Here is a 21,186-nt window from a genome sequence, read left to right as displayed (position 1 = left end):
AAAAATATTTTCATAAAATAAAATATAATTTTATACACAATCCCACATATTTTCACTTTACACCTGCTGAATAAAAAAAGGTGAGCTTTCCCATTGTCTGATTCTGTGGAGTCTTTTTAAGTGCTTGTAAATGGGTAAACTACCCTTTTTATGTACATAGATGATGTTTTCAAACAAAATATGAAGTATTGAAGAATTATTAGGAAGAAAGCTTTTCTCCGAAGAATCAAAAAACACAACAATCTAGATATAAGTCTGCATAGCTCAAAAATTCAAGTACAATATTTCTCCTTTAGAAGGAGTAAAAATGCCATATAATTTTGGATATCCTCCTCATTTTTCTTTCTTTCTCTCATTCCTTGGCCACTCCTTTCAATCTGTTAGTTTGGCCATGACAAAAGAAAACTACAATTTATCAACTAAAGAAAAGTACTGTTTTTGATAATAGAAAAAATTCAAAGCCCACCATATTAAACCTGAATCAAGGTACTCCTGTCCCACATTCTCTTTATCCCTTTAAGGTACTATGGTGAACTTCAAATAAAAATGTTCAATTTCTCAAAGGCCTTATTTTAAAATATGTTTCTAATGTGCTACTCTATCATATAAAATGAAAATCTACCCATGGGTATGAGTCAGAGAGTATCTATAATCTATCGTGCCAAAAGGCATCTTAGTAACAGTGATAAAGTCATGATAAAAGACATCAATATTAACAAAATGCTTGCCATAAATGTAGAAATACTTATTTATAACATAAGATATATCTATGGCAGGGAGTGATAAAGGTGTACAGATTTGGAGAATACTGAAATTTATGAATAAAATAAGTATAATTAGAGCTAACTTGGTTTGAAACATTTTCCTAAAAGATGAAAAAAGTAGTGTTAAATATTTGGAAAAGTTAATCTTTTGGCCTTATTATTTAGCTTTTCAATATAACAAAAATTAAAAAATTCTGTAGCACCTGGCTATTCTGCAGAAAAAAATACAATAGTTATAGATCTTATTTCAACCTTTTGCAGGAAATAAAGGATTAATCCAAGCCCAAATCAAAGTAGATCTGCACACCTGAGATCAGTTCTCCACAGTCACATGCCTCATCAACTTCACTGCCATACTTTTTGAAGCTAACTTTGTACCACATTCAAATAACATCTATCAACAAGAAGCAACAAAGAGCTGACAAACCAGCAGCCTGCAAAGGCTCCTGTGGTAGATCTTTCCTTGTTTCACTGCGTCAGTACTTTCCAGATATTGAGAAGTAGAAGAGAATTCCAAAACGGATTTTTTTCCCCATTTGTGTATCTTCAAAGTAGAAAAAGTACTCATTGTTTTTGTAGATGGTTGGCATTTAAGTGATTATCATTTTGTAATAAATAATTACACACCGCCCAAAGACATTTCAGAAAAGACAGATGAAAAATACAGACAGGCCCTGAGCTAACTAGAACTCCTAAGAGTGCAAACAACTCGGCAGCGATCCTTGGCTTCACCTTGGCTTTTGCAAAAGCAGCAGAGCCCAAATTAACAAGCTCTCTGAGTGGGCAACAAAATGAGGTGCAGTTGTGCATGCTACAACCACCATGTCAGAGTTTTAAGGTTCTTCTCCATCCACTGGATATTCAACTGAATGACTTCCAAAGCCTCCCGGACACAACGAAGCTGAAACGTTGCCTCTGACTGATTTTCAAAGAATGCCTGGACCTGTAAGTTGCACAAAGAAGTATTTCAAAAGAACAGAACAGCAAATCTCAGGTAACTCTGACTATCCTTTCTAAATAAGCTTTCACTTAGAGACAGCTACGATGATGTCCAAAAGCAGCAGCGACAAGAAGTACTTTAATATTCGAGGTATTTACATCAAGTTACTGATCAAGTACAGTGAAATATGAAGTGATTTTAAAAATTAATTCTCCTCACTCCTACAATGATGACTTTTTCAAATTTAAAATAGAAAGATAAAATGGCCACGTAACAGCAAACGAGGTACAGTCTAAAGTTAGGCTTGGTGCCCAATTTCACCTTTGGGCAATTCTTCAAAACGATTTTATTACCACTTAAAAGGAAACTTGGCATATATTGGTCTTAATTAAAAAATTATTTATATCAGGGAGACAAGGGAATATTACTGAGAATAGAATCAGAATTTTTCATCAGATTTTTTTCTCATTGCTGTATATCTACCCTTTAGAAGTAATCCCAATGCAGAATCTTTAGCATTCTTGAAGGCAGACGGAGAGGGAGGACAGGAATTGGCATGAGAAGCCACCATGTGACTAACTGAGCAGCCTAAGGGGAGAGGGTTACTTAGTCTCCCTACTAGCATTTTATACCAACCTCAGACAAATGAGCCTTCGTTGAAAACAGGTGAGTTGATCCCGCAACAATACTTTGTATGGTATAGGACCCCAGATGGAACCTGAAGAAAGACAAACAGAAGGGCATAAAGAGCAAAAAAAATGAGGCAGCTGTTGGTAAGCCACGTTTCTGAGTGCAAAGGCAATGCTTTACTATAAGCTACACATGCCAAAGGCAGAGTAGAGCCCTGCTGCTGGGAACCACAGCTCGGTACGTTGGGAGTCGTCCTAGACACATTTACCGCCAGTGGGAACGAAAGGTGGGCAGGAAAAGGCAGGAGTTAGGGATAACCAGAGAAACTGTTAATCCATTTGATCTATTCAAAAATCATATCAAACATCCAGAAATGTCAGTATTACTTTAAAAGAAAAAAACCTACATGTGCTATCTAGCTGGGTATGAATCCTTTCACTGATCCCTTGGCAATGAAGAGGCATTTTTCAAAACACATACTAGACAGCTATTCTGAAACGGTCTGTGGCCATGCTCAGCTAAGCGACCTGGTGTCAACATGGTTGGGCTTGATTAATATTCACGTGGAACGCCACTGTTACTTGACTCGCATTATAGAACTGTGTTTACAAATGTGAAAATTTCTGGGTGTTTCAGTTAAACTGTCACTGAAGCATTTTTCCTCTCATAGCAAATCATAACTCCCATAAACCATGACAACGCTGGGAACATTTTTCAAATGCAGAGCCTGAAAACACTAAAAGCCAGAAAATCTCGGAGAAACTTACTTCTGTACAAGCTTATTCCAGTTCTCTTTGACAAAATCCCACGCCAATAAGTGTCCAGGAAAACGTCGGCCCACTGTCCTAATGATAAACGACAGCTTTTGTGTCCGGATGATGTCTCCGTTGAGGCTAGTTTTCATTAACCTGAAGAGCAAAGCAGATTTAGCTTCCGAAATAATTGTTCATGATGAAGTGATGACTAAACTTAAATTAGCACTGGTCTCCTAGCTCTGTAGCAAGTCAAGGGGTATAAGGTTCGGGTTACTCTAAGATTGATCAATTGATTGAAAGCTTGTCATTTTTTAAAATGAAGAAATAACTCACCAATGAGATAAGCACTTAAATATACTGTCACATAATAATAAATAGTTCTTGAGGTAGTAAGGGCATTTGAGAAATAAATTCTGGTAGAATTTATTATAATTCTGAAGAAGTATTTTTTCAGTTAAAAACTGTACTTGATTTGAGTAGGCAGGTATATTATTACTCTTAAAAAACGGGCTGTTTGAATGTGAAAATGAAGATACATTTCAGATTATACTTGATATTAATACTTAATATTTATTGATACTTCATACATAATAATGTTCTAAATCCTAGATACAACAAAGCTTAAAATAGATAACTATTACCCGTCCCCATTTCATAGGTTAATTGAGATTACGTAATTGTCCCAGTTACACAGCTAGTAAATACTAAAGCCTAGCATTTGAACATAAGCAGCTCTCACTTACTATGTTATAAAATTTATGTATAGTGAGAAAACACATACCCCCAAACGAATGCAGCAGTATTTTTAATAGGAAGAAAAACCCAAGCGTCCATCAAATGTGATGGATTGAATAAATGACAGGTTAAAGCCGTACTATGGAATACTAGGCAGTCTGAAAAACCAATGAAGTAGGCCTTATGAACTGATATGGCAAATCTGAGACTGATCATTCACCAAAAGGACCTTCACAAAACACTGGATATAGTATAAACTTATGTCGATGTATATAAATACACCATCCAGGACTGACGGTGTTAACAGAGGGAGTAAGAATGGGAGTAAAGAAGCATATGAGAGATACTTTCACAATATTCCATTTCCTTAAGTTTTGTTTAAATACTTTCTAATGGGAATTTGTAGTGTATTGCTAGTTTAAAACAAAATCATTACTAGTTTAAAAACAAAAGCTTTATTTGCTTGGGTCAGAGGCAGGCTACTACTTTAGAGAACATGATTATTTACAGTATATCCTTTGGAAAGTGGGTCTGGGCAGGTGCTGAGGTCATGTCCGGGACACTATTAAACTTTATCTGAGCAAAATTATCCAAGAGAAGCAATGAGACCTAAGTCCTTCCTGGTGTTGACTTTTAAGATACCTATATATTTCCCTTGGCTCCTCAGAGCTCCTCTACCTTGCCACTGACTGTTCTTCCTGTCAGGAGGCCCTGCTCATTGACTGCCCTTCTTTCCCCATGTGTAACTCTCATTTCCAGGTCTTCATCAGCTGAATATTAAAAAAGGGCTGACGGATTCACATGAAGGTGAGCCTATAAGCTTTTACATGCTACCTTTATCTGAAGTGTTTGCATTTTCAAAATGACAGCTTGGAGAGAATAACGCCTTGATTAAAAAGAAAGAAGGACTAACTATGGAATTAAAGACAGCATGCTAAGGCGATAAAGAAGTGTTTAAGAAGAAAGTTAGAAGGGGGCTGTGATTCCTGGCGTCTCCCAATCTCTTTTGGGCAAAGCATCTCCTGCCTATATGTCCAGTCTTCACATGTGTGAAGCCCAGCACACACGAGCTCCTCACCACACTGTCCCCGTCAGGTCTGGGCTGTGAGTAAAGAGAAGAAAAGGGAGATCCCAGAGAGCACAATGCTTTTATGCTTTTGGTTTCTATGTATCATATTCCTTGGGTGGTTTCATACCAGTAAAGTTTCCATACATCCTCTGAGCTGGCAAGAGCTTCAAGTATTTTATTCTTCTCTGCTTCAGAGCCTATCGAGATGTACTTGCTTAAGAGGAATGACCAGCCTTTTTCAGTTTTTGCTCCCACTTTGAACACAGTAGTCATGATATCAGTAGGTAGGCTGTAAGAGAGGCGGTCAAATATGAGAAGAACAAGAAAAAATCCTGAGTACATAGGCAAGAAGTTGACTAATGGCGGTATTTTGGGGGTCAGAGCAGGTAGCAATTAGAAGAGTCTTTACTGTACAACTAATAGTTAAGAAAATGGTTAATTTAGTGGCTGCTACTTTCCTCGTGGTGGGACTATAAGGAATATAAATTCAATTTGACACAATAATTATTTGCTGAGCATCCATAAAGAACCAGGCAGGCAACTGGCTGGATGCTGCAGAGAGGGAGAGTGAGACATGGTCTCTGCCCTTTAGGAACATGCGTGCTATGACACGGTACAGAACAATAAATATGTGTATTACAACACAGTGTGGTGAGTTCCATTGTAGAAATATGAGGAGATGGATGAGAAGAGGTGAAGAAGCATGGTTTTCTGCCTTCATTAAGATCTCAAAGCTGAAAGGAACCTCAATAAGATTATCCCAACCCCTGCCCCAAATCCCAACTCTTTATCTGATGCTTGAATTGTTTTCCACAACGCCCAATGAGGAACTTGAAGAGAACCAAAAATTTCTAATTGCTAACTCCACCTGTTATGTTTTATTCCTAAATAAATTAAAAGAGACTTTTTTGACACCTCACACTCATTAAGATGGCTGCTATTAAAAAAAAAAAAACAGAAAACAACAAGTATTGGTGAGAATGTAGAGAAACTGGAACCCTTGTGCACTATTGGTGAGACTATAAAATGGTAGAACCACTATGGGAAACAATATGGAGGTTTTTTGAAAAATTAAAAACAGAACTACCATGTGATCTAGCAATTCCACTTCCAGTTACATATCTGAAAGAACTGAAATCAGGGTTTTGAAGAGATATCTGTACAGCCATGTTCATGGTAGCATTATTTGTAAGAACTAAAAGGTTGAAACAACCCAAATGTCCATCAATGGATGAATAGATAAGGAAATGTGGTATATACATTTGTATAATGGATTATTCAGCCTTAAAAAGGAAGAAAATTCTGCCACATGCTACAACATGGGTGAACCTTGATCATATACTTCAACCATAATCATATTATGTTAAGTGAAATAAGCCACTTATGAAAAGACAAATACTGTATGGCTTCACTTACATGAGGTCTTTAGAGCAATAAAACTCATAAAATAGAAAGTAGACCAGGGCTAGGGGGGAGTTGTTTGGGTAAAAAATTCAGTTTTGCAAGATAAAAAAGTTCTGGAGATTTGTTGCACAACAATGTGAATATACTGACACTACTAAACTGTATACTTAAAAATTGTTAAGATAGTAAATTTTATGTTATCTGTATTTTACCACAATTGAAAAAAAAAAACAGTTTTATTTGACAAGTTCATAGAGTTCACTTATATTAACACCTAGTTTTATAACATTTATGACCCAAGATCAGAAGATCCTGGTTTCAGTATACGATATGAGGTAAAGAAGAGAGAGATCATTTGAGTAGAAGCACACGTCACCTTAGAGTTCCATTGGATGCCACCCAATCATCAAACAGCTTCATGGCAGTAGTGCTGCAGTTATCTAGGCTGTGGGTGCAAGCAAATTCTAGCAGGACTGACCGTAGCTCTCGAGTAGATGGGGTGCCCTCATCAGTCCAAGTTTGCTGTTGAATTTGGCTTTGAAGCAATTTAAATATCCTGGCCTAGAGAGACAAAATGGATTACAAGGGAGTAGGACAACCAGAAAAAAGACAAGTAGATCTCTTTTTCCCAATGTTTACCCGAAGAGAGAAAAAAAAAAGGGGAGGGGTAGACATCATTAAAATCAACTGCCCACATACAGCTGAGATAAGACCATTCAATAATAAAGGCTATATGTAAGGCTGCTATAGCCAAAGGGGACTTTACATGACATATTACAGAAAGAATTAATGACTTCTGTGCAGTAGGGAACCTTTCTTCTGTGTGTACTCAGCTAGAAGTTATTTTCCTGCCAAAAAGTATCACTTAAAACCATTGCTAGAAGTAGGTTGGAACTTTCTGACCTCGTGACTTTAGAATCCATAAATCTATAAAGCAATGAGAAAAAAATATATTTCTTTACTCATGGGAAGATGCTTAAATGTTTCTGAATCCAATATTTAAAAAAATATTTTAAATAACTAGTTTGATGCTGCAACAAATTAATGTAATCAAATTACCAAGAAAATGGGGACTGCAGGAAAGCATAGTTATTTATATTTATCCCCCAACCCAACTTTTTATTTAAAAATGTTTTGAACCTACAGAAAAGCTACAAGAGTAGCCCAATGAACACGCATATGCTAGAATCACTGTGTTTTTTTTTTTCAACTGCTTTGTTTCTATGTATATATAACACGCATACATACACATTTGTTTCTCTGGTTTTAAGTGAACCATATGAAAGTAAGTTACAGATATCATGATATTTCATCTATGTATACTTTAGCATCCAACTCCCAGAAATAAGGACATTCTCCTATATAATCACAATACCTTATCACACTTAAGGAAATTAATAGTTATTCAGTAAAATCATATGCTATACAGTGCATTGTTATAGTCACTTCTGAATAAGATGTCATTCTTAAATGTATACTTATGGTATTAAGAAATCAACAAATCTCATTTCCTTTTCATATCTCCCCAACACAAAAGCGCAGAAGCTGTTCATAGCAAAATGGAAGTATTTCTATATTTCAAGCTATGGTATACAGGGAAGGGTGAGAACATGTGGGATTTTAAAAAATTATCGCATAAAATATGCCACTAAAAGGAACAAAAATTCAAATATAAAAATGCTTACATGTATATTTTAGAAAACCTTCATGGCTATAAATAAGGTGAAGCAAAATGAAAAATATCTACAGGCATACCCCGCCCACAGGGTTCTCGGCACAGGGTATGTCTTCCCACTGTTTCTTTAACACCACCACCCTTATCATGTCTCATCTCAAGTAGTCAAGTCCCATAGATGACCACATACAAAAACGCTCGACCCCAGAAAATTAGCTCAAGTTCTTATATTCTTCGAGAATACCACTGTCAATACCTAAAATGATTCCTAGTTGGAGAGTTTTAAAATGCTGAGGCCATTTTCTCAGAAGATCTTCTCTGAATAAAGCTCTCGTGAAGCTGATGACAAGGAGAGAAAAAAGAATCTGTACAAGGAGAAAGACTCAAAGTTTGTGATGACATGTCAACTCACTTTTGTTTGTTTGCTTCAAAAGGAATAGAGAACATACACCTTGTGGAATGTGTGAGTCACATGGAGGACATGAAGTGGAAAAACACTTGCCATGTTGGCTGGTAATGCAAGCAACATAACAGCAATGCAGGAGATCCTACTGGATACACATGACTGCACTGGTACATGCTGTCTCCTACTGGCCTGACCTTCTCAATGGCATCACAATCGCAAACCATCCCAAATGTGAGAAAAATAAAAGAAATTTAAAAGCTACTTATAACTGTCAAATAGAAACAAAAGAAGAATGAGGAAAAAAGTTACATGCTTAAAATATTATTTTAAAAAACTCAGTGGAGAAAAATGGCAATGCTCCTTGACAGTTTACTGAAACATAAAGAAGCCAGGATGAAAAAATGGCACTTGAAAGTACCGGAAGCAAGGATAACCTGACACATGAAAATGCTAAGGCTAATTCCTGAGCAGTTAGCCCATTGGAATTACAGGTGCAATCTTACTAGTTATTCCCTATACCAAACAGTCAAGAGGAATTCCCCAAATAGTTAGCTTTAAATATATTTCAAATGATAACATAATAGAGTAAAATATTTTATTTAAAAAATAATAATTCTATTTAGAAAATCCCTGCTATTATAAAATATCATTTTTATAAGTAATCCAGGTTATATTTTTAATATTAATAAACCATAGCAAGCGCTTTTAGAAATAAAATTAAACCTATTTTTAGAAATAAAATTAAACCTATTTTTACATGGTTCTCAATTAATTTTGCGAAATTTAAACTCACTAAACAATAGAATATAATCCTCTGGATTGGATTTCACTTTATGAAATCAAAGGATTTCATAAAGTGAAAAAAACAAGTGGGAGAGAAAATGAGTTGGTGGGTTATACTAGCTACGAACATTGGATATGCAATAAAAATAAAATGCAACAACAATAACAAAATGACTTAAAAAATAAAACAGGGATAGATGCTGGCACTTATGTTATATATTACATTTTGATTTACTGCTTTAATTTTATACTGATATGCCCAGGGAGTTCTTTCTTGGGTCAACTGAGCTTCTTAAAAGTGAAGTGTCAGCTTTTATTGCAAAAGGTTTATCCCACCAATCCTGCATATGTAAAAGAATGACAGGCTTATAAGTGATGAAATAGGAATGTGGTTGGGATCAGATGTTAACATCAGATGTGAACGATTTGACACAATTCAAATGTGCCTCCAGACCCTACCCACAGAAACATCACTGTAAACATTACAAAATGTGACACATGAATATACGTTATGTAGGTATGTACGGCCTACCAAACAAAATGACCAATAAATATACACACTGCTCTGGTGACAATGACATAATGAATTAAGACACCAGTCTTAATCACAAATACTATTTGAAGATTGGATCTAAGGACTCAGAAATGTTGGCCATTCCAATCTCTGACTATAGTGGGTCAGATTTCATATCATGAGAGTTTTGATGTATCAGAACGCTGTGAGATTAGAATAAGAATTAAAAAAAAAAAATCTCCCTCCTGACGAACTGAAGCTAATCTGACTTTTAACTAACAATCGAGTGTATGAATGAAGATCCATCGCAGTAAAAGGGCCATGGTCTTCCACATGCACACTAAGCCCCCAGCCCTCGCTCTCTAATCATCAGTCCCCTGGACTCCACCTGGAAGCATGTTCTGAATAAACACACATCTGCCAGATAACTCGAAATCATCATCTGGAATGAAGATGCGTAGTCACTTGAATGTTATGGCAGGAAAATACACAAAAGGTTTAACTCCTTGAAATGAGTTTAGTATATATATTCTCAGCATGGGAATAGTTTGAGGTGTCAAGTGCTTCCTGACACTGGGCCTCAACAGAGTTAATGTAGAGAAGCAGGAGGAAGAGTGGCTTCTGCCATCATGGAATTCAACTAGTTGCGTAGCTTCAGAGTAGACAGATATTCTGCTTCCTCTTAGGGTACATTTAGTTCCAACACTGTCCTTTAATAGTGAAAGGAAGTGAGTGATATGTACTGATGTTATTTACTGCTACATATACTGTGTTGAATAGTGTCTCCCCAAAACTCATATCTGCCTGGAACCTATGAATGTGACCATTTTGGGAACGGGATTTTTGCAGATGTAATCAAGTTAAGATGAGGTCATATTGGATTACGGCGGGCCCAAATCCAACGACTGGTGCCCTTATAAGAAAATTTGGCAAGGAAACACAGGTAGAATGCCAATGGAGATAGTGATGCAATCCACAGACTAAGGCATGCGAAGGATTGCTGGCAACCCTCTGAAGCTGAGAGATGCATTGAACAGATTCTCTCTTAGAAGAAACCAACCCTACCCTGCCAACGCCTTGATTTAAGGCTTCCAGAACTGTGAGAGAATAAATTTCTGTTGTTTTAAGACACCAAATTTGTAATAATTTATTATGGTGGCTCTAGGTAACTAATATACTACCCCAAATGACGTTGATCTGGCATGGCCCTACTAACCCCAAAATAATTATAGCAATTCTGTAATAAAAAAATATATGTATACATTGAAGCACATTAGTACTGGATCAACTAATATCCATATTGAATAAATATAAATCTTTATGTCTACTTTGCACCGTATATAAAATCATTTCCAGGTGGAGCGTAGACCTAAATATAAAAGGTAAACTAATAAAGTTTTCAGAAGAGAACACAGGAGAATATCTTGGGTTAGGCAGATTTCATACATTAAAATCAAAACTTTACACTAATCAAAGAATGTCATTAAAAGAGTGAAAAAGTAAGCCAGAGGGGAAGAAGATATTTGAAAATACACATGCACAACAAAGGACTCATAAATAGAATATAAAGAACTCTTTTAAGTCAATAAGAACAACACAAATAATCCCATAGAAAAACAAATGAGAGACTTGGGTACTTCCCGAAAGAGAACATCCAGTGGTCAATAAACATCAAAAAGAACTAATCTTCCCTAGTCATTATGGAAATGCAAATTAAAGCTAAAATTGCAATACCACTAGGCACCCATCTGAAGGGTTAAAAGGAAAAAGATTTACTATTAATATTAACTGTTGGCAAGGCTATATAGAGAGCCAGAATAGAACTTGAATTCTCATACACTGCTGATGGAGCATTAAATTGGTATAACTTTGAAAAACAATTTGGTAGTACAGTATTAAGCATACATATGTTATGACTCAGCAGTTCCACTTCCAGACACATACCTCAAAGAAATGCATGTAAATATTCACCAAAGACATGTATAAGAATACTCAGCAACACTATTTGTAACAGCTCCAAACTGAAAACAACCCAAATGTCCATTTATAGTAGCTGAACTGGCTAACAAACGGCCTTCACTTTAATATACTAACAGTAGCAAGTCTGTGTTGTATTCTAAGTTTTCTCTAAAGAGACCAATAAGTTTTGTTTCTTTGTTCTCGATGAATGTAGGTAAATTTTAAAGTGCATGAAAGCAATGGTAAGAAAAATAAAAAGATGCTGTACCAAAAAAAAAAAAAAGAGAGAGAGAGAGAGAGAGAGACCAATATGTCATTTGCATACTTCTTGGAAATGTATATAAATACTATAAAAATTACTGTTAGTAACATTTTAGATATAAAAGAAATCTCAAACAGTAAGTGGAAAACTTCATTTTCGGCAAAGCAACTAGATATGGGTCTGTCATCTTAAACCTTAAACACACGGTCAACAAGCTTTTCAAACTGTTTGATTTTAAAATCTTAGTTTAAAAAACAAAAAAAAAATAGCAAGAAAGAAATAACTGATTTTTCCAACAAAAAGCTATCTTTAGAAAGACAACATTGCTAGAATACAAATTAATTTAAAATATAGCAACATACAAAGAATAGGCTTTTGGAGTGAAACTAATCTGGGTTTTAATCTCAGCTTTTTAATTTATTAGTTTAGGTAAGTGACTTTGGGGAAGTTATTTAGTCTTCTCATTTATCTAACGAGGGTAGAAGTATCTATTTAATACTGTGTAAATATTTAATGAGGCACTCTACATCAAGTACCAAGCACGGTGTACAGAATATAGTAAGCACTGAAATGTACTTGTTTCTGGTCTGTTTCACTCATTTAGTCATTTAACATTCACTGAATGTCACTATGGGCTGGGTCACATTCCAGGCACTGGTTTTTATTAAGGCTGGGAATAAAAAGCCTTGTAAAATAGAAGAATGACAAAAATCTATCAACTAGAAGAGACTTCAGAAATCATCTAACTTAAGCATCTCACTTATGGGTAGGAACAGGGGTGGTTCCTTTGGGGTCAGATCAGAAACTTGTGAGGAAAGGTGCTTTCCAAGCTCTATCTGACTGATCTGCCCTGCGTTCCCTTCCCCCACTGACAATCATGCATGTGATGAAAGAATTCATCAGAAGAGAAGCAAAGTAGGACAGTAAGAGAGGCAGAAAGGAGATTTTTTTTTTTTTTTTAAGATATAATCCAAACCCTTCCTTTTACCAGTGAGGATACCAAAACCCTAAAAGACTTATTCTAATTTCTGGTCCGATAGTTTCTTCCTTTTCCTGAAAGCTGCCTTTTGCCTGGGCCCTGGAAAACGTGACTAGTTTATAAAGCAAACCCCTATTGTCGGAATGTGCTGATTCAGAGAATTGGATAAAACAAAGAATTCATCACTTTCTCTTAAGCTTTTAAAGACTTTGTTGACAGTTTAATACTGAAAGTGTCTAAAATAACAACTGTTAAGATCAGGCAACTGTTTTTTAAAAAAGTAAGACAGTCTCCAAATACCAAGACTCCTTTACTGCTTTGCAGAGAAACTTATATCCACCAATCATCATCTATAAGACAGGCGAAAGGCCTTCTAAAACAATATTCTCAATATGAACATACATATATTAACACTTTATATTAACCACTATGAAGTCAATGGGGAGCACTACTTCACAAAAAAGGCCTACTTCAAGCATTTATTATATAAAAAGAAAATCAGGATTTGAATTGAGAGATTTTCTTTTCATGTGACAGCAGTATCAGAAGTCTATATTTTGATAATCAAACAAGACCACATCATCCTGAGCCTTTATCAACTTTCCATGGTAAGCAATGACATTTTGACTCAAAGATTTCACAACTAGGAAAGTGAAGAAAACAGAATTTAACTAGTTGCTTTTACAGGCTACTACTGTTGAATGAAATTATTAGTAACACAATTAAAGGCAAGCAACAAAGAGAAGCTGGTAAATGGCAGACTTACCACTAGTCTTGAGGCCAGATCCATGTATCCCAGTTTGTCAAGAAGGTTGAAGATGAGGCTTGTCTGGAACAGGGCTTCAGTGATGGGTGCAGTATAGGTCTCATTTCCAAGGTAACCAATTAAATCAAAGGCTCTCTGAAGAGGCACTTTGCCTAGGCTAAAGTGTTAAAAGAACAGTAAAAGTAAATATGCCGAGAAAGGCAGATGAACTCTATGCATGCTGAGAGAGAAATTTTATGGCCAGGTGGTAAGTCTTGAAGACTAAAATTTAAGCTTAGAGTGTCATTCTGTAAAGTTAGACTAAATATTATTATCTTTGATTAAGTTCATATGTGTGCCCCAAGGTTAAAGACACATTTCAAAAGAAAGACAAACAATAGCTCTGTTTTTACTCCATAAGTCACTTATAAATTGCTACTGAATTAGGAAAAGTATTACAATGTCTTAGGTGAGAAAAAATGAAGAGTACTAATTTTATTTATTTTTAATTACTTATAATTATCAAGTGAGAACAGGTGGCATAAAGAAGATCTGAATCAGAAAGAAATTTAGTTATTTGTATGGGAATTTGTCAAACTTAAGGCGAGGCCCACTGTAAATTTATGGTGAGTACATTTTAAAAATTAACCATTTTATAGAAATCATAACAATGATGGCTGAGATGATATAAGGTCACTTCATAAAAAATGAAGCAAAATAAGAAGGTCAAGAGCAGTCAGAAGGAACCCTTTTAAATATTCCTTGTGTCTCTCGACCCATTAACAACAACCTACACTGGTAATCTTCCTATTCAGAAGATATCTATAACAAGTCATTGCCATTTTGGCAGTGGAATTCTGTAATGCACAGGGCTGTTAGGGAGGTAAGTAGTACGCAAATGAGGCTCCGCCTATCACAGATGCCCCTCAAACCAGTGAGTAAGTACTGTGCATCACGCTTAAACTAAATGCTACTGGGAAAGAACTGTCTCAAGAAATAAAACAAAGCCTGAACTCCATCAATTTACTCAGCAACCGTGTCTTGATTTTTGGCATGTACAATCTTGAAATATTATTTAAACCTTGTTATTTAACTGTTCAATGTTTGTAGCTGATATTTCCATATAGATTATAAAGCCCTGAAGGCCAGGAATATGTCTTACATTTTCCCAATCCTCAAAAATAAATCATACCTAACCGGCAATATATGCTAGTTCTTTTAAACTGGTTTTCTAAAACGTTTTCCTCAATACCACTTTTTTTATTATTTTAAAAGCACCCCAAACCAAGCATACTCTACCCTGCAAGTTCAAAGATGTTGTTGATGAGGTGGGCTCGGTCTCTGTCACTCAGGACATAAGGATTGATTTTCAACTGTTTGATTAGTGCTTCCCAATCATCATCCGCATAGTGTACAATATAATAGCCAGTCATGTTTGTATTGACTTTGATCCACTGCACTTCTTCTGTAAGATTGATGACATCTGATACAGATCAAAAAATGAGAAAGAGAGAGAGGGAGAGGGAGCGTGGGGGTGAGGTGGGGGGGAGTGCGGGGAGAAGCAGAGGTGGGAGAGAGACAGGAGAGATAATAGGGCAAGAAAAAATATTAAATGATGCTTTGTTTCAAAGTTAATATGGTTTATTTTTATATTTAATTATTCTACTATGAAACTAAATCTCTATCTTTCAGCAGTTATTTTCATTTTAACAAAGACCACTAACTACCTATCTATCTATCTATCTATTTATTGGTGAACAAGGTAGATATTTCCCTTCTCTCAGAGGTCTTAAAGTCTAATGTAACCAGGCAAGAAGAATATCATATAAATGTTATTTATTGAAAAAGAAATATGATATTCTATGGAAGCACATATAAGAACTGCTTCACCCACTAGGGGAGGTTAAGAGAGGTCTCTTGGAAAAAAAAAAAAAAGACACCTAAGTTGAAACTTCAAAGTATATATAGGTCTTAGTCAGGTGAAGAGGGACCCTAAATGTTCAAGGCCCAAAGAGAAAGCGTCCGTGCACTGAACTGGCTCCCAGTTTCATTGTGGCTAGAGGAGAGAAACGGGGAGAAAGGGAAAACGTGTTGGGTGAGGCAGGAGAGGAAGATCATGACAGAACTCCATAAATTGTATTCCATTCAGCTTTTGGATTTCATTATGTTAGCAAAGGAAGAACAAGACCACTTAGAAAAGTCACATAACAAAAAGCTAGCAAAATAAACATCAGAGTAGAATAAAATTCCCATTTGGCACAAATAAGAAATAATTCAGTTAAAATAATAGAAAAATGATATGTACTGTTTTGGGCCCTACCATTACATATATAAATGCTGAGAGAATTGTTAGAAATTTATATGGAATGATTTCAATTAATGTACAATTAATAAGGAGCTACAAGATATATGACTACAAAAACTATATTACTACAAAAGCTGACTATGAAATATATGTAGGAATTTTTAAAATCCTTTAAACTACTAATCAATAAGCGTTCTTTAAAGTTGGCAACAAAAATGTGAATATAATAGTTAAGTGTATGCTTCTAAGCTTCTTAGTGTTTACTATTTATTTGGATATAAAACTCCATGAGCTTACTATTTTGTTAAATGTTAATCCCCTAGCACAATGTTCCTAGTAGGTACTCAAAAAAAACTTTCATGAATTAAAGAATGAACAAAACAACTACTATAAATGGTTTTGAAGCAAATCTAAATAAGATTTATAAATGTTTATGAAGTTTGGTTCCCCATTTTAAAATAAAGAATACCAATTCTTAAAATTATAAGAGAAAGAGGAGTAGAGATAAGAACAAAATCTAAACTCAAGACAATGATAGCATACATTGTGGGGTGTATTTCCCAAGATTTTTCCTATACATTTTAATCAATGTAATATTCCATACAGTGGATCTATATGCATTCATTTTAATACTGCCTTTTTACCTCTGAGACACTACCCCCACCATTTTTCCGTTGTCTTCATATGCAGTGTTCATATATCTTCATAATATTTTATTTCATGACCTACAACAATTTAACCAAACTCCTATTTGAAAACATTTAGGCTGTTTTAAATTTTCACTCTCATAATAATAATTCTGTATGAAGGCTTTTGCACATATGTTTTAGAAACACATTTAAACCTGTAGTCTTAGGGTCTATCAACTTCAAAAGCATTAATTATTAAAATTTATCAGATTCTCTTAATAACCTTATTTACTCCAATTCTACTGAAACTGTAAAAGATTTTTAAGATGGAAAAGACATTCTGATGTCTTAACATGACATATCAGATAATGTTGTTTTCATTAAAAAATCCAATACTAATTTCCGTTTTTTGCTGACTTAGAAACAGATGGGAAAGATCAATTACATGAATATAGTTTATACCTTTCTCTAGAGCAAAGTTCTAAGGAATAATTGTGATGGCAACAGTAGTTGCTCCAAGTTGGAGACATTTTCAACAAACCTATGACTAAGGAAATTAACTATCATTAGCTTATGCAAAAATATCAGCACTCTCCAGGTCACCGAACACAATTTCCTAAGGAGCTTTTATTACGAAAGGACATTGGGAAGAGGGACTAAATAGCTCAAAATCTCCCTTCCCCATAAAAGGAGGCAAAGAATGATAAGTATGACAATTTTTCCCCTGGATAGATGCAGGAAAATATTGAAATACAGAGTATCTTGGCTGATAAACCTAGATACTTGCCATGTTGTAAACCTAGCCAAGTCCAGATGGTAGAGAGGAAGAACGCAGCTGGGAATGTACTTGAAATTATTACTGTCATTTCGATGACAGAATATAAAGCATTGCAGCCAACAGCATATAGAGGAGAGTTATCATTTAAAGAGTCAACACGTTAGTCTCTTTCAGGTCTTCTGAATGATCCAGAATAGAGAACCTTAAAACCACAGGTATCAAAAAATAATAGCTTTGTTCACAGGGGAGCTTACTACATTCTGCAGCTCAAATGTGGATGAGGCCACCTTCATATGTTTTCAATTTATTATAATCATTAACAGATTAACAGTTCAATTTTCACAGTCCATTTAGTAAAAAAGAATGAGCAACTCCAATCTTAAATGGCAGAAGCCCAGATGAAGTAATCTCATATTGATTTTAAAAAGCCATTTGTCAATGAGTTATGAAGATCGACTACTGTTTTATAAAGAAACATTAAAGCATAGAAAAAAATCATGTTTCTACTACAAAGTTGCAAAATTTTCTGTGTAGTTTGCTCCACACTTGAGCTTAGCCAAAAGGCTGAGAAACGATTGTGCGTAGTTTGCTCCAGAGAGCTAGCATGAGACATGCAGTTGAACTGCATTCCCTCTTGTTCAAAAGCATTCCTTTCTGCAATACCCCATTTCTTCACCTTTATTTTGTTGGGGGTGGGGTAAAGAAGGCAAGAGCAGAGAACAGCACATGGTAAATATCTTAACTATATGCTTGTCCTTTTTTCCAATTGCCTTTCGCTCTAATGATATGTCTTTTAGTTTCAGATATATCCTTCAGAAACATTAATGTTTCAAGTTGGATTTAATATGAAAATTCTTATAAAGAGCTTAGGTCTGAGTAAGATGCGGATAAGAGGCGGGGGTGGGGGAAGAGGAGGGAGGGAGGAAATGGGGAGAAAGAAAGGTAGAGAAGGGAGGGGGAGACACTCGCTTTTTTAACATAATTTCCTCCATAAGTAGCTTGAAAAAATGGCCCCTTTCAGCCCTTCTTCTGCACAACAAGTATTAATTGTTCAAAATTCACATATGTGGGGAATAGTGACAAAGATAATGACCAAATATAACTCCTATATCTGACTGAATTAATGGAATGACCCAGCAACCCTGGCATTAGAACATGTGGAATATACTACAGTTAACAAACCACCAAGATAACATACTGTACTAAAGTCATATGGCATAAAATAAGACTCTGTAGTCATAGCCTCTACTATACTCCTTTTGAGAATGGAATAAAATAAAATGCAATTAAAATAAAAGTGATTCTCACTGGAGCATCAGGAACCAAGATGACCCAACTGTCCTTAGGGTCAAACAGTTCTTGTTGAGGACAGAACATTTTCAGTGCAGACTCTCAAAGCCTGAACTGCCAGGAATGAAAACAGCAGCAGCGGCAGCATGGTAAATAACACAGTTGAAAAGAGGAAGTAACAGACACTGCTTTCATCATACATTGGCTCAGTTCCAGCTCTAGATTAAACCAATTGTATTTTAGTGCATTTTGTATACTCTCGTTTACCAAAAATATTTTCAAATGAAAGAAAACAGAAGATATCATTTCATCAGGCTTTGAATGCTTTTCCTAGAACTTTTTACACTGAGATTTAAAATTGAGTCACTTCTTTATAGACTAAAATTTATTCATCGTGCAATAATTTTTTGTGTGCCTACTGGGTGCTAAGGTTGCAAAATGGATTCATACAGCCGTGATATCTACCTTCAGTAGGAGATATATCTAATGTGTGAATCAATATAAATGAAACAGTACTTACAGTATATTAAAAATAGAGAAGTAGAGAATGTATTAAAGCACATAAATAGGGCATCTAACCTGTCTTAGGGTGAGAGAAGGCTTCCTAGAGCAAGCAATGGGTGACTTGAGATCTGAGAAATGAATAGGAGTAAATCAAGGGAGTGGGGAGCAAGAGTGTTTTTCTAGGAGAGAAAACAGCATATGCAAAGGCCCAGAAACATGAAGAATGGCATCTCTGAGTTGCTATGAAAATTTTTGTGCAGCAGAGGTATAGAGTGCCAGGTAAGGACTTAGAAAAGGCTTAGCAGAAAAATATGAGCTAGACTTTGGGGTGTGAATCTCAAAAAGAGTTTAAGAAGTTCACATATAAACTGAGCTAAAAAGTAAAGGGCTAATAAAAGCAGTTTTTTATTGTCCAATTACTTCTAATATCACCAAGTCTTACATACCATAGGGAGGTTTGCAAAATTTCCTTATTGGTCTCTTTCAAATAGGGAGATGAGATTATTTGTTTTCTCTTAGGTCAGAGACTATCCTTCCAGGGCCCATTTGATGTATGGAGTTTTGTTTTTGTTAGACAGCACTTCCTTGTACCTCTAGCTATGCTATGTTAATAAAAAATGTATTGTCATCATCACTGTTCTTAGTGTTTTAAATAATGAGATTGTTGTTGTAACATTCCACTCTAGTTAACTATAATGCAACTGGTATCCACATATTTCAGTTGGCATTATATGTTGTTACCACACAACAAAAAAGCAATTTAGAAACATGCATTAAATCACAGACTGTAACACAGTCTTCATTTTGAGAAGCATTCCTTTGAAAAAGTTAAAATAATGAGAAAACATTTAAGACCCCAATTTTTTTTTAGAGATACAAGTGGCGAATCAAGTGTCCAACAGTAAGAAAAGATTAAGTCAATTACTGTATATATCAAGTTCCTTTAAAAAAACAAGATACAAAATCACATGTACACAATGATATCATCTAAGTAAAAAATATTTTTAAAAATGACTAGAAAGAAATAATCATGAGTGTAGTTACAACAGGGTGATAAGATTTGTTCTCCATTTTCTAGATTTTATGTAATGTAGATATATTTAAAGATTTTTTCATTAATAACAGTAATAACAATAGCTAACACTTATATAGCACACAATATATGTAAGTCGTTCTAGGTGTTTCATATAAATGAACTCAATTAATCCTCATCATAACGCTATAAGGGAATGAAACTCAGAGAGGTCATATAACTCACCTAAAATTATACAACTCAATCAGGCACTCTGGCTTGAGTCTGGTCCCTTAACCACTAAGCTACACTACCCTCTCAAAAATATAGGATTGATCACTAGATGCAAATTCAAACAAGAAATTTTCCCTTTCTATAAATCTAAAGTACCACTAATGGTTCCTACAGAATCCAAGAATCTTATGTTCTTTCAGGATGTAAATTAAGAGGCTACATAGTATCGCATTCATAGAGGAATTTAACAGATGGTAAAAACTACATTTCATTTGTGTTTTACAGATTCCTGTGGGTCAGCATATACAATCTTTACATTTTTGTTATCTCCCTCCTCACAATTATAATTTCTTGCCCCATTTTATCATTACTAAAACAATATATACTATGGCTATGGACATTTTGTAATAATTATTTACTATGGATCTAGGACATGAATCAAGAGGCCTAGATTATGCATTAGAATCATCTAGGGTGCTTGTTAAAATGCCATTGCCCCAGTCCACCCCTAGAAAGCAGAGAGCAGAGCATACTTTAAGAAACTGCTCTACTTCTTACTTTGTAACATAAAATATTTATCTAGGATATAAAAATATAGGACTGCTAGCACATTCAGTGCAGCTTTTTATACTTATATTACATGACTAAGACAGACCAATTTTATGCATGATACATAGACTTAATCTCACTTTAGTCACATCATACATTGGTGACTCAGAAAACCAGCCCAGAGAGTATGCACACTGGAAAGAATAAACTTCTTCTGATGCTTGGTCAGACGTTTTAAAATAAGCTGTTTCCAATTTCTAATCAG

General features: G+C 35.2%; 1 protein-coding gene across 1 annotated transcript in view; it reads right to left on the bottom strand.

Annotated features, from left to right (window-relative positions):
- The window catches only part of LNPEP (leucyl and cystinyl aminopeptidase), a 59,912-nt gene that overhangs the window by 6,647 nt on the left and 32,079 nt on the right, over nt 1-21,186 (bottom strand). Inside the window, exons 10-16 of the mRNA XM_011379078.2 lie at nt 14,920-15,103; nt 13,642-13,798; nt 6,674-6,858; nt 5,021-5,182; nt 3,102-3,242; nt 2,341-2,422; nt 1,497-1,707 (exon numbers count right to left, since the gene is read on the bottom strand). Of these exons, the coding sequence (XP_011377380.1) occupies nt 1,576-1,707; nt 2,341-2,422; nt 3,102-3,242; nt 5,021-5,182; nt 6,674-6,858; nt 13,642-13,798; nt 14,920-15,103 (1,043 nt within the window). The 3' untranslated portion in view covers nt 1,497-1,575. The remainder of the gene's footprint in view (nt 1-1,496; nt 1,708-2,340; nt 2,423-3,101; nt 3,243-5,020; nt 5,183-6,673; nt 6,859-13,641; nt 13,799-14,919; nt 15,104-21,186) is intronic.

This window comes from Pteropus vampyrus, unplaced genomic scaffold (genome assembly GCF_000151845.1).
Source record: "Pteropus vampyrus isolate Shadow unplaced genomic scaffold, Pvam_2.0 Scaffold11, whole genome shotgun sequence".
NCBI lineage: Eukaryota > Metazoa > Chordata > Mammalia > Chiroptera > Pteropodidae > Pteropus > Pteropus vampyrus.
Note: the sequence above shows the minus strand (reverse complement) of the source record. Positions and strands in the feature narration are given on the sequence as shown.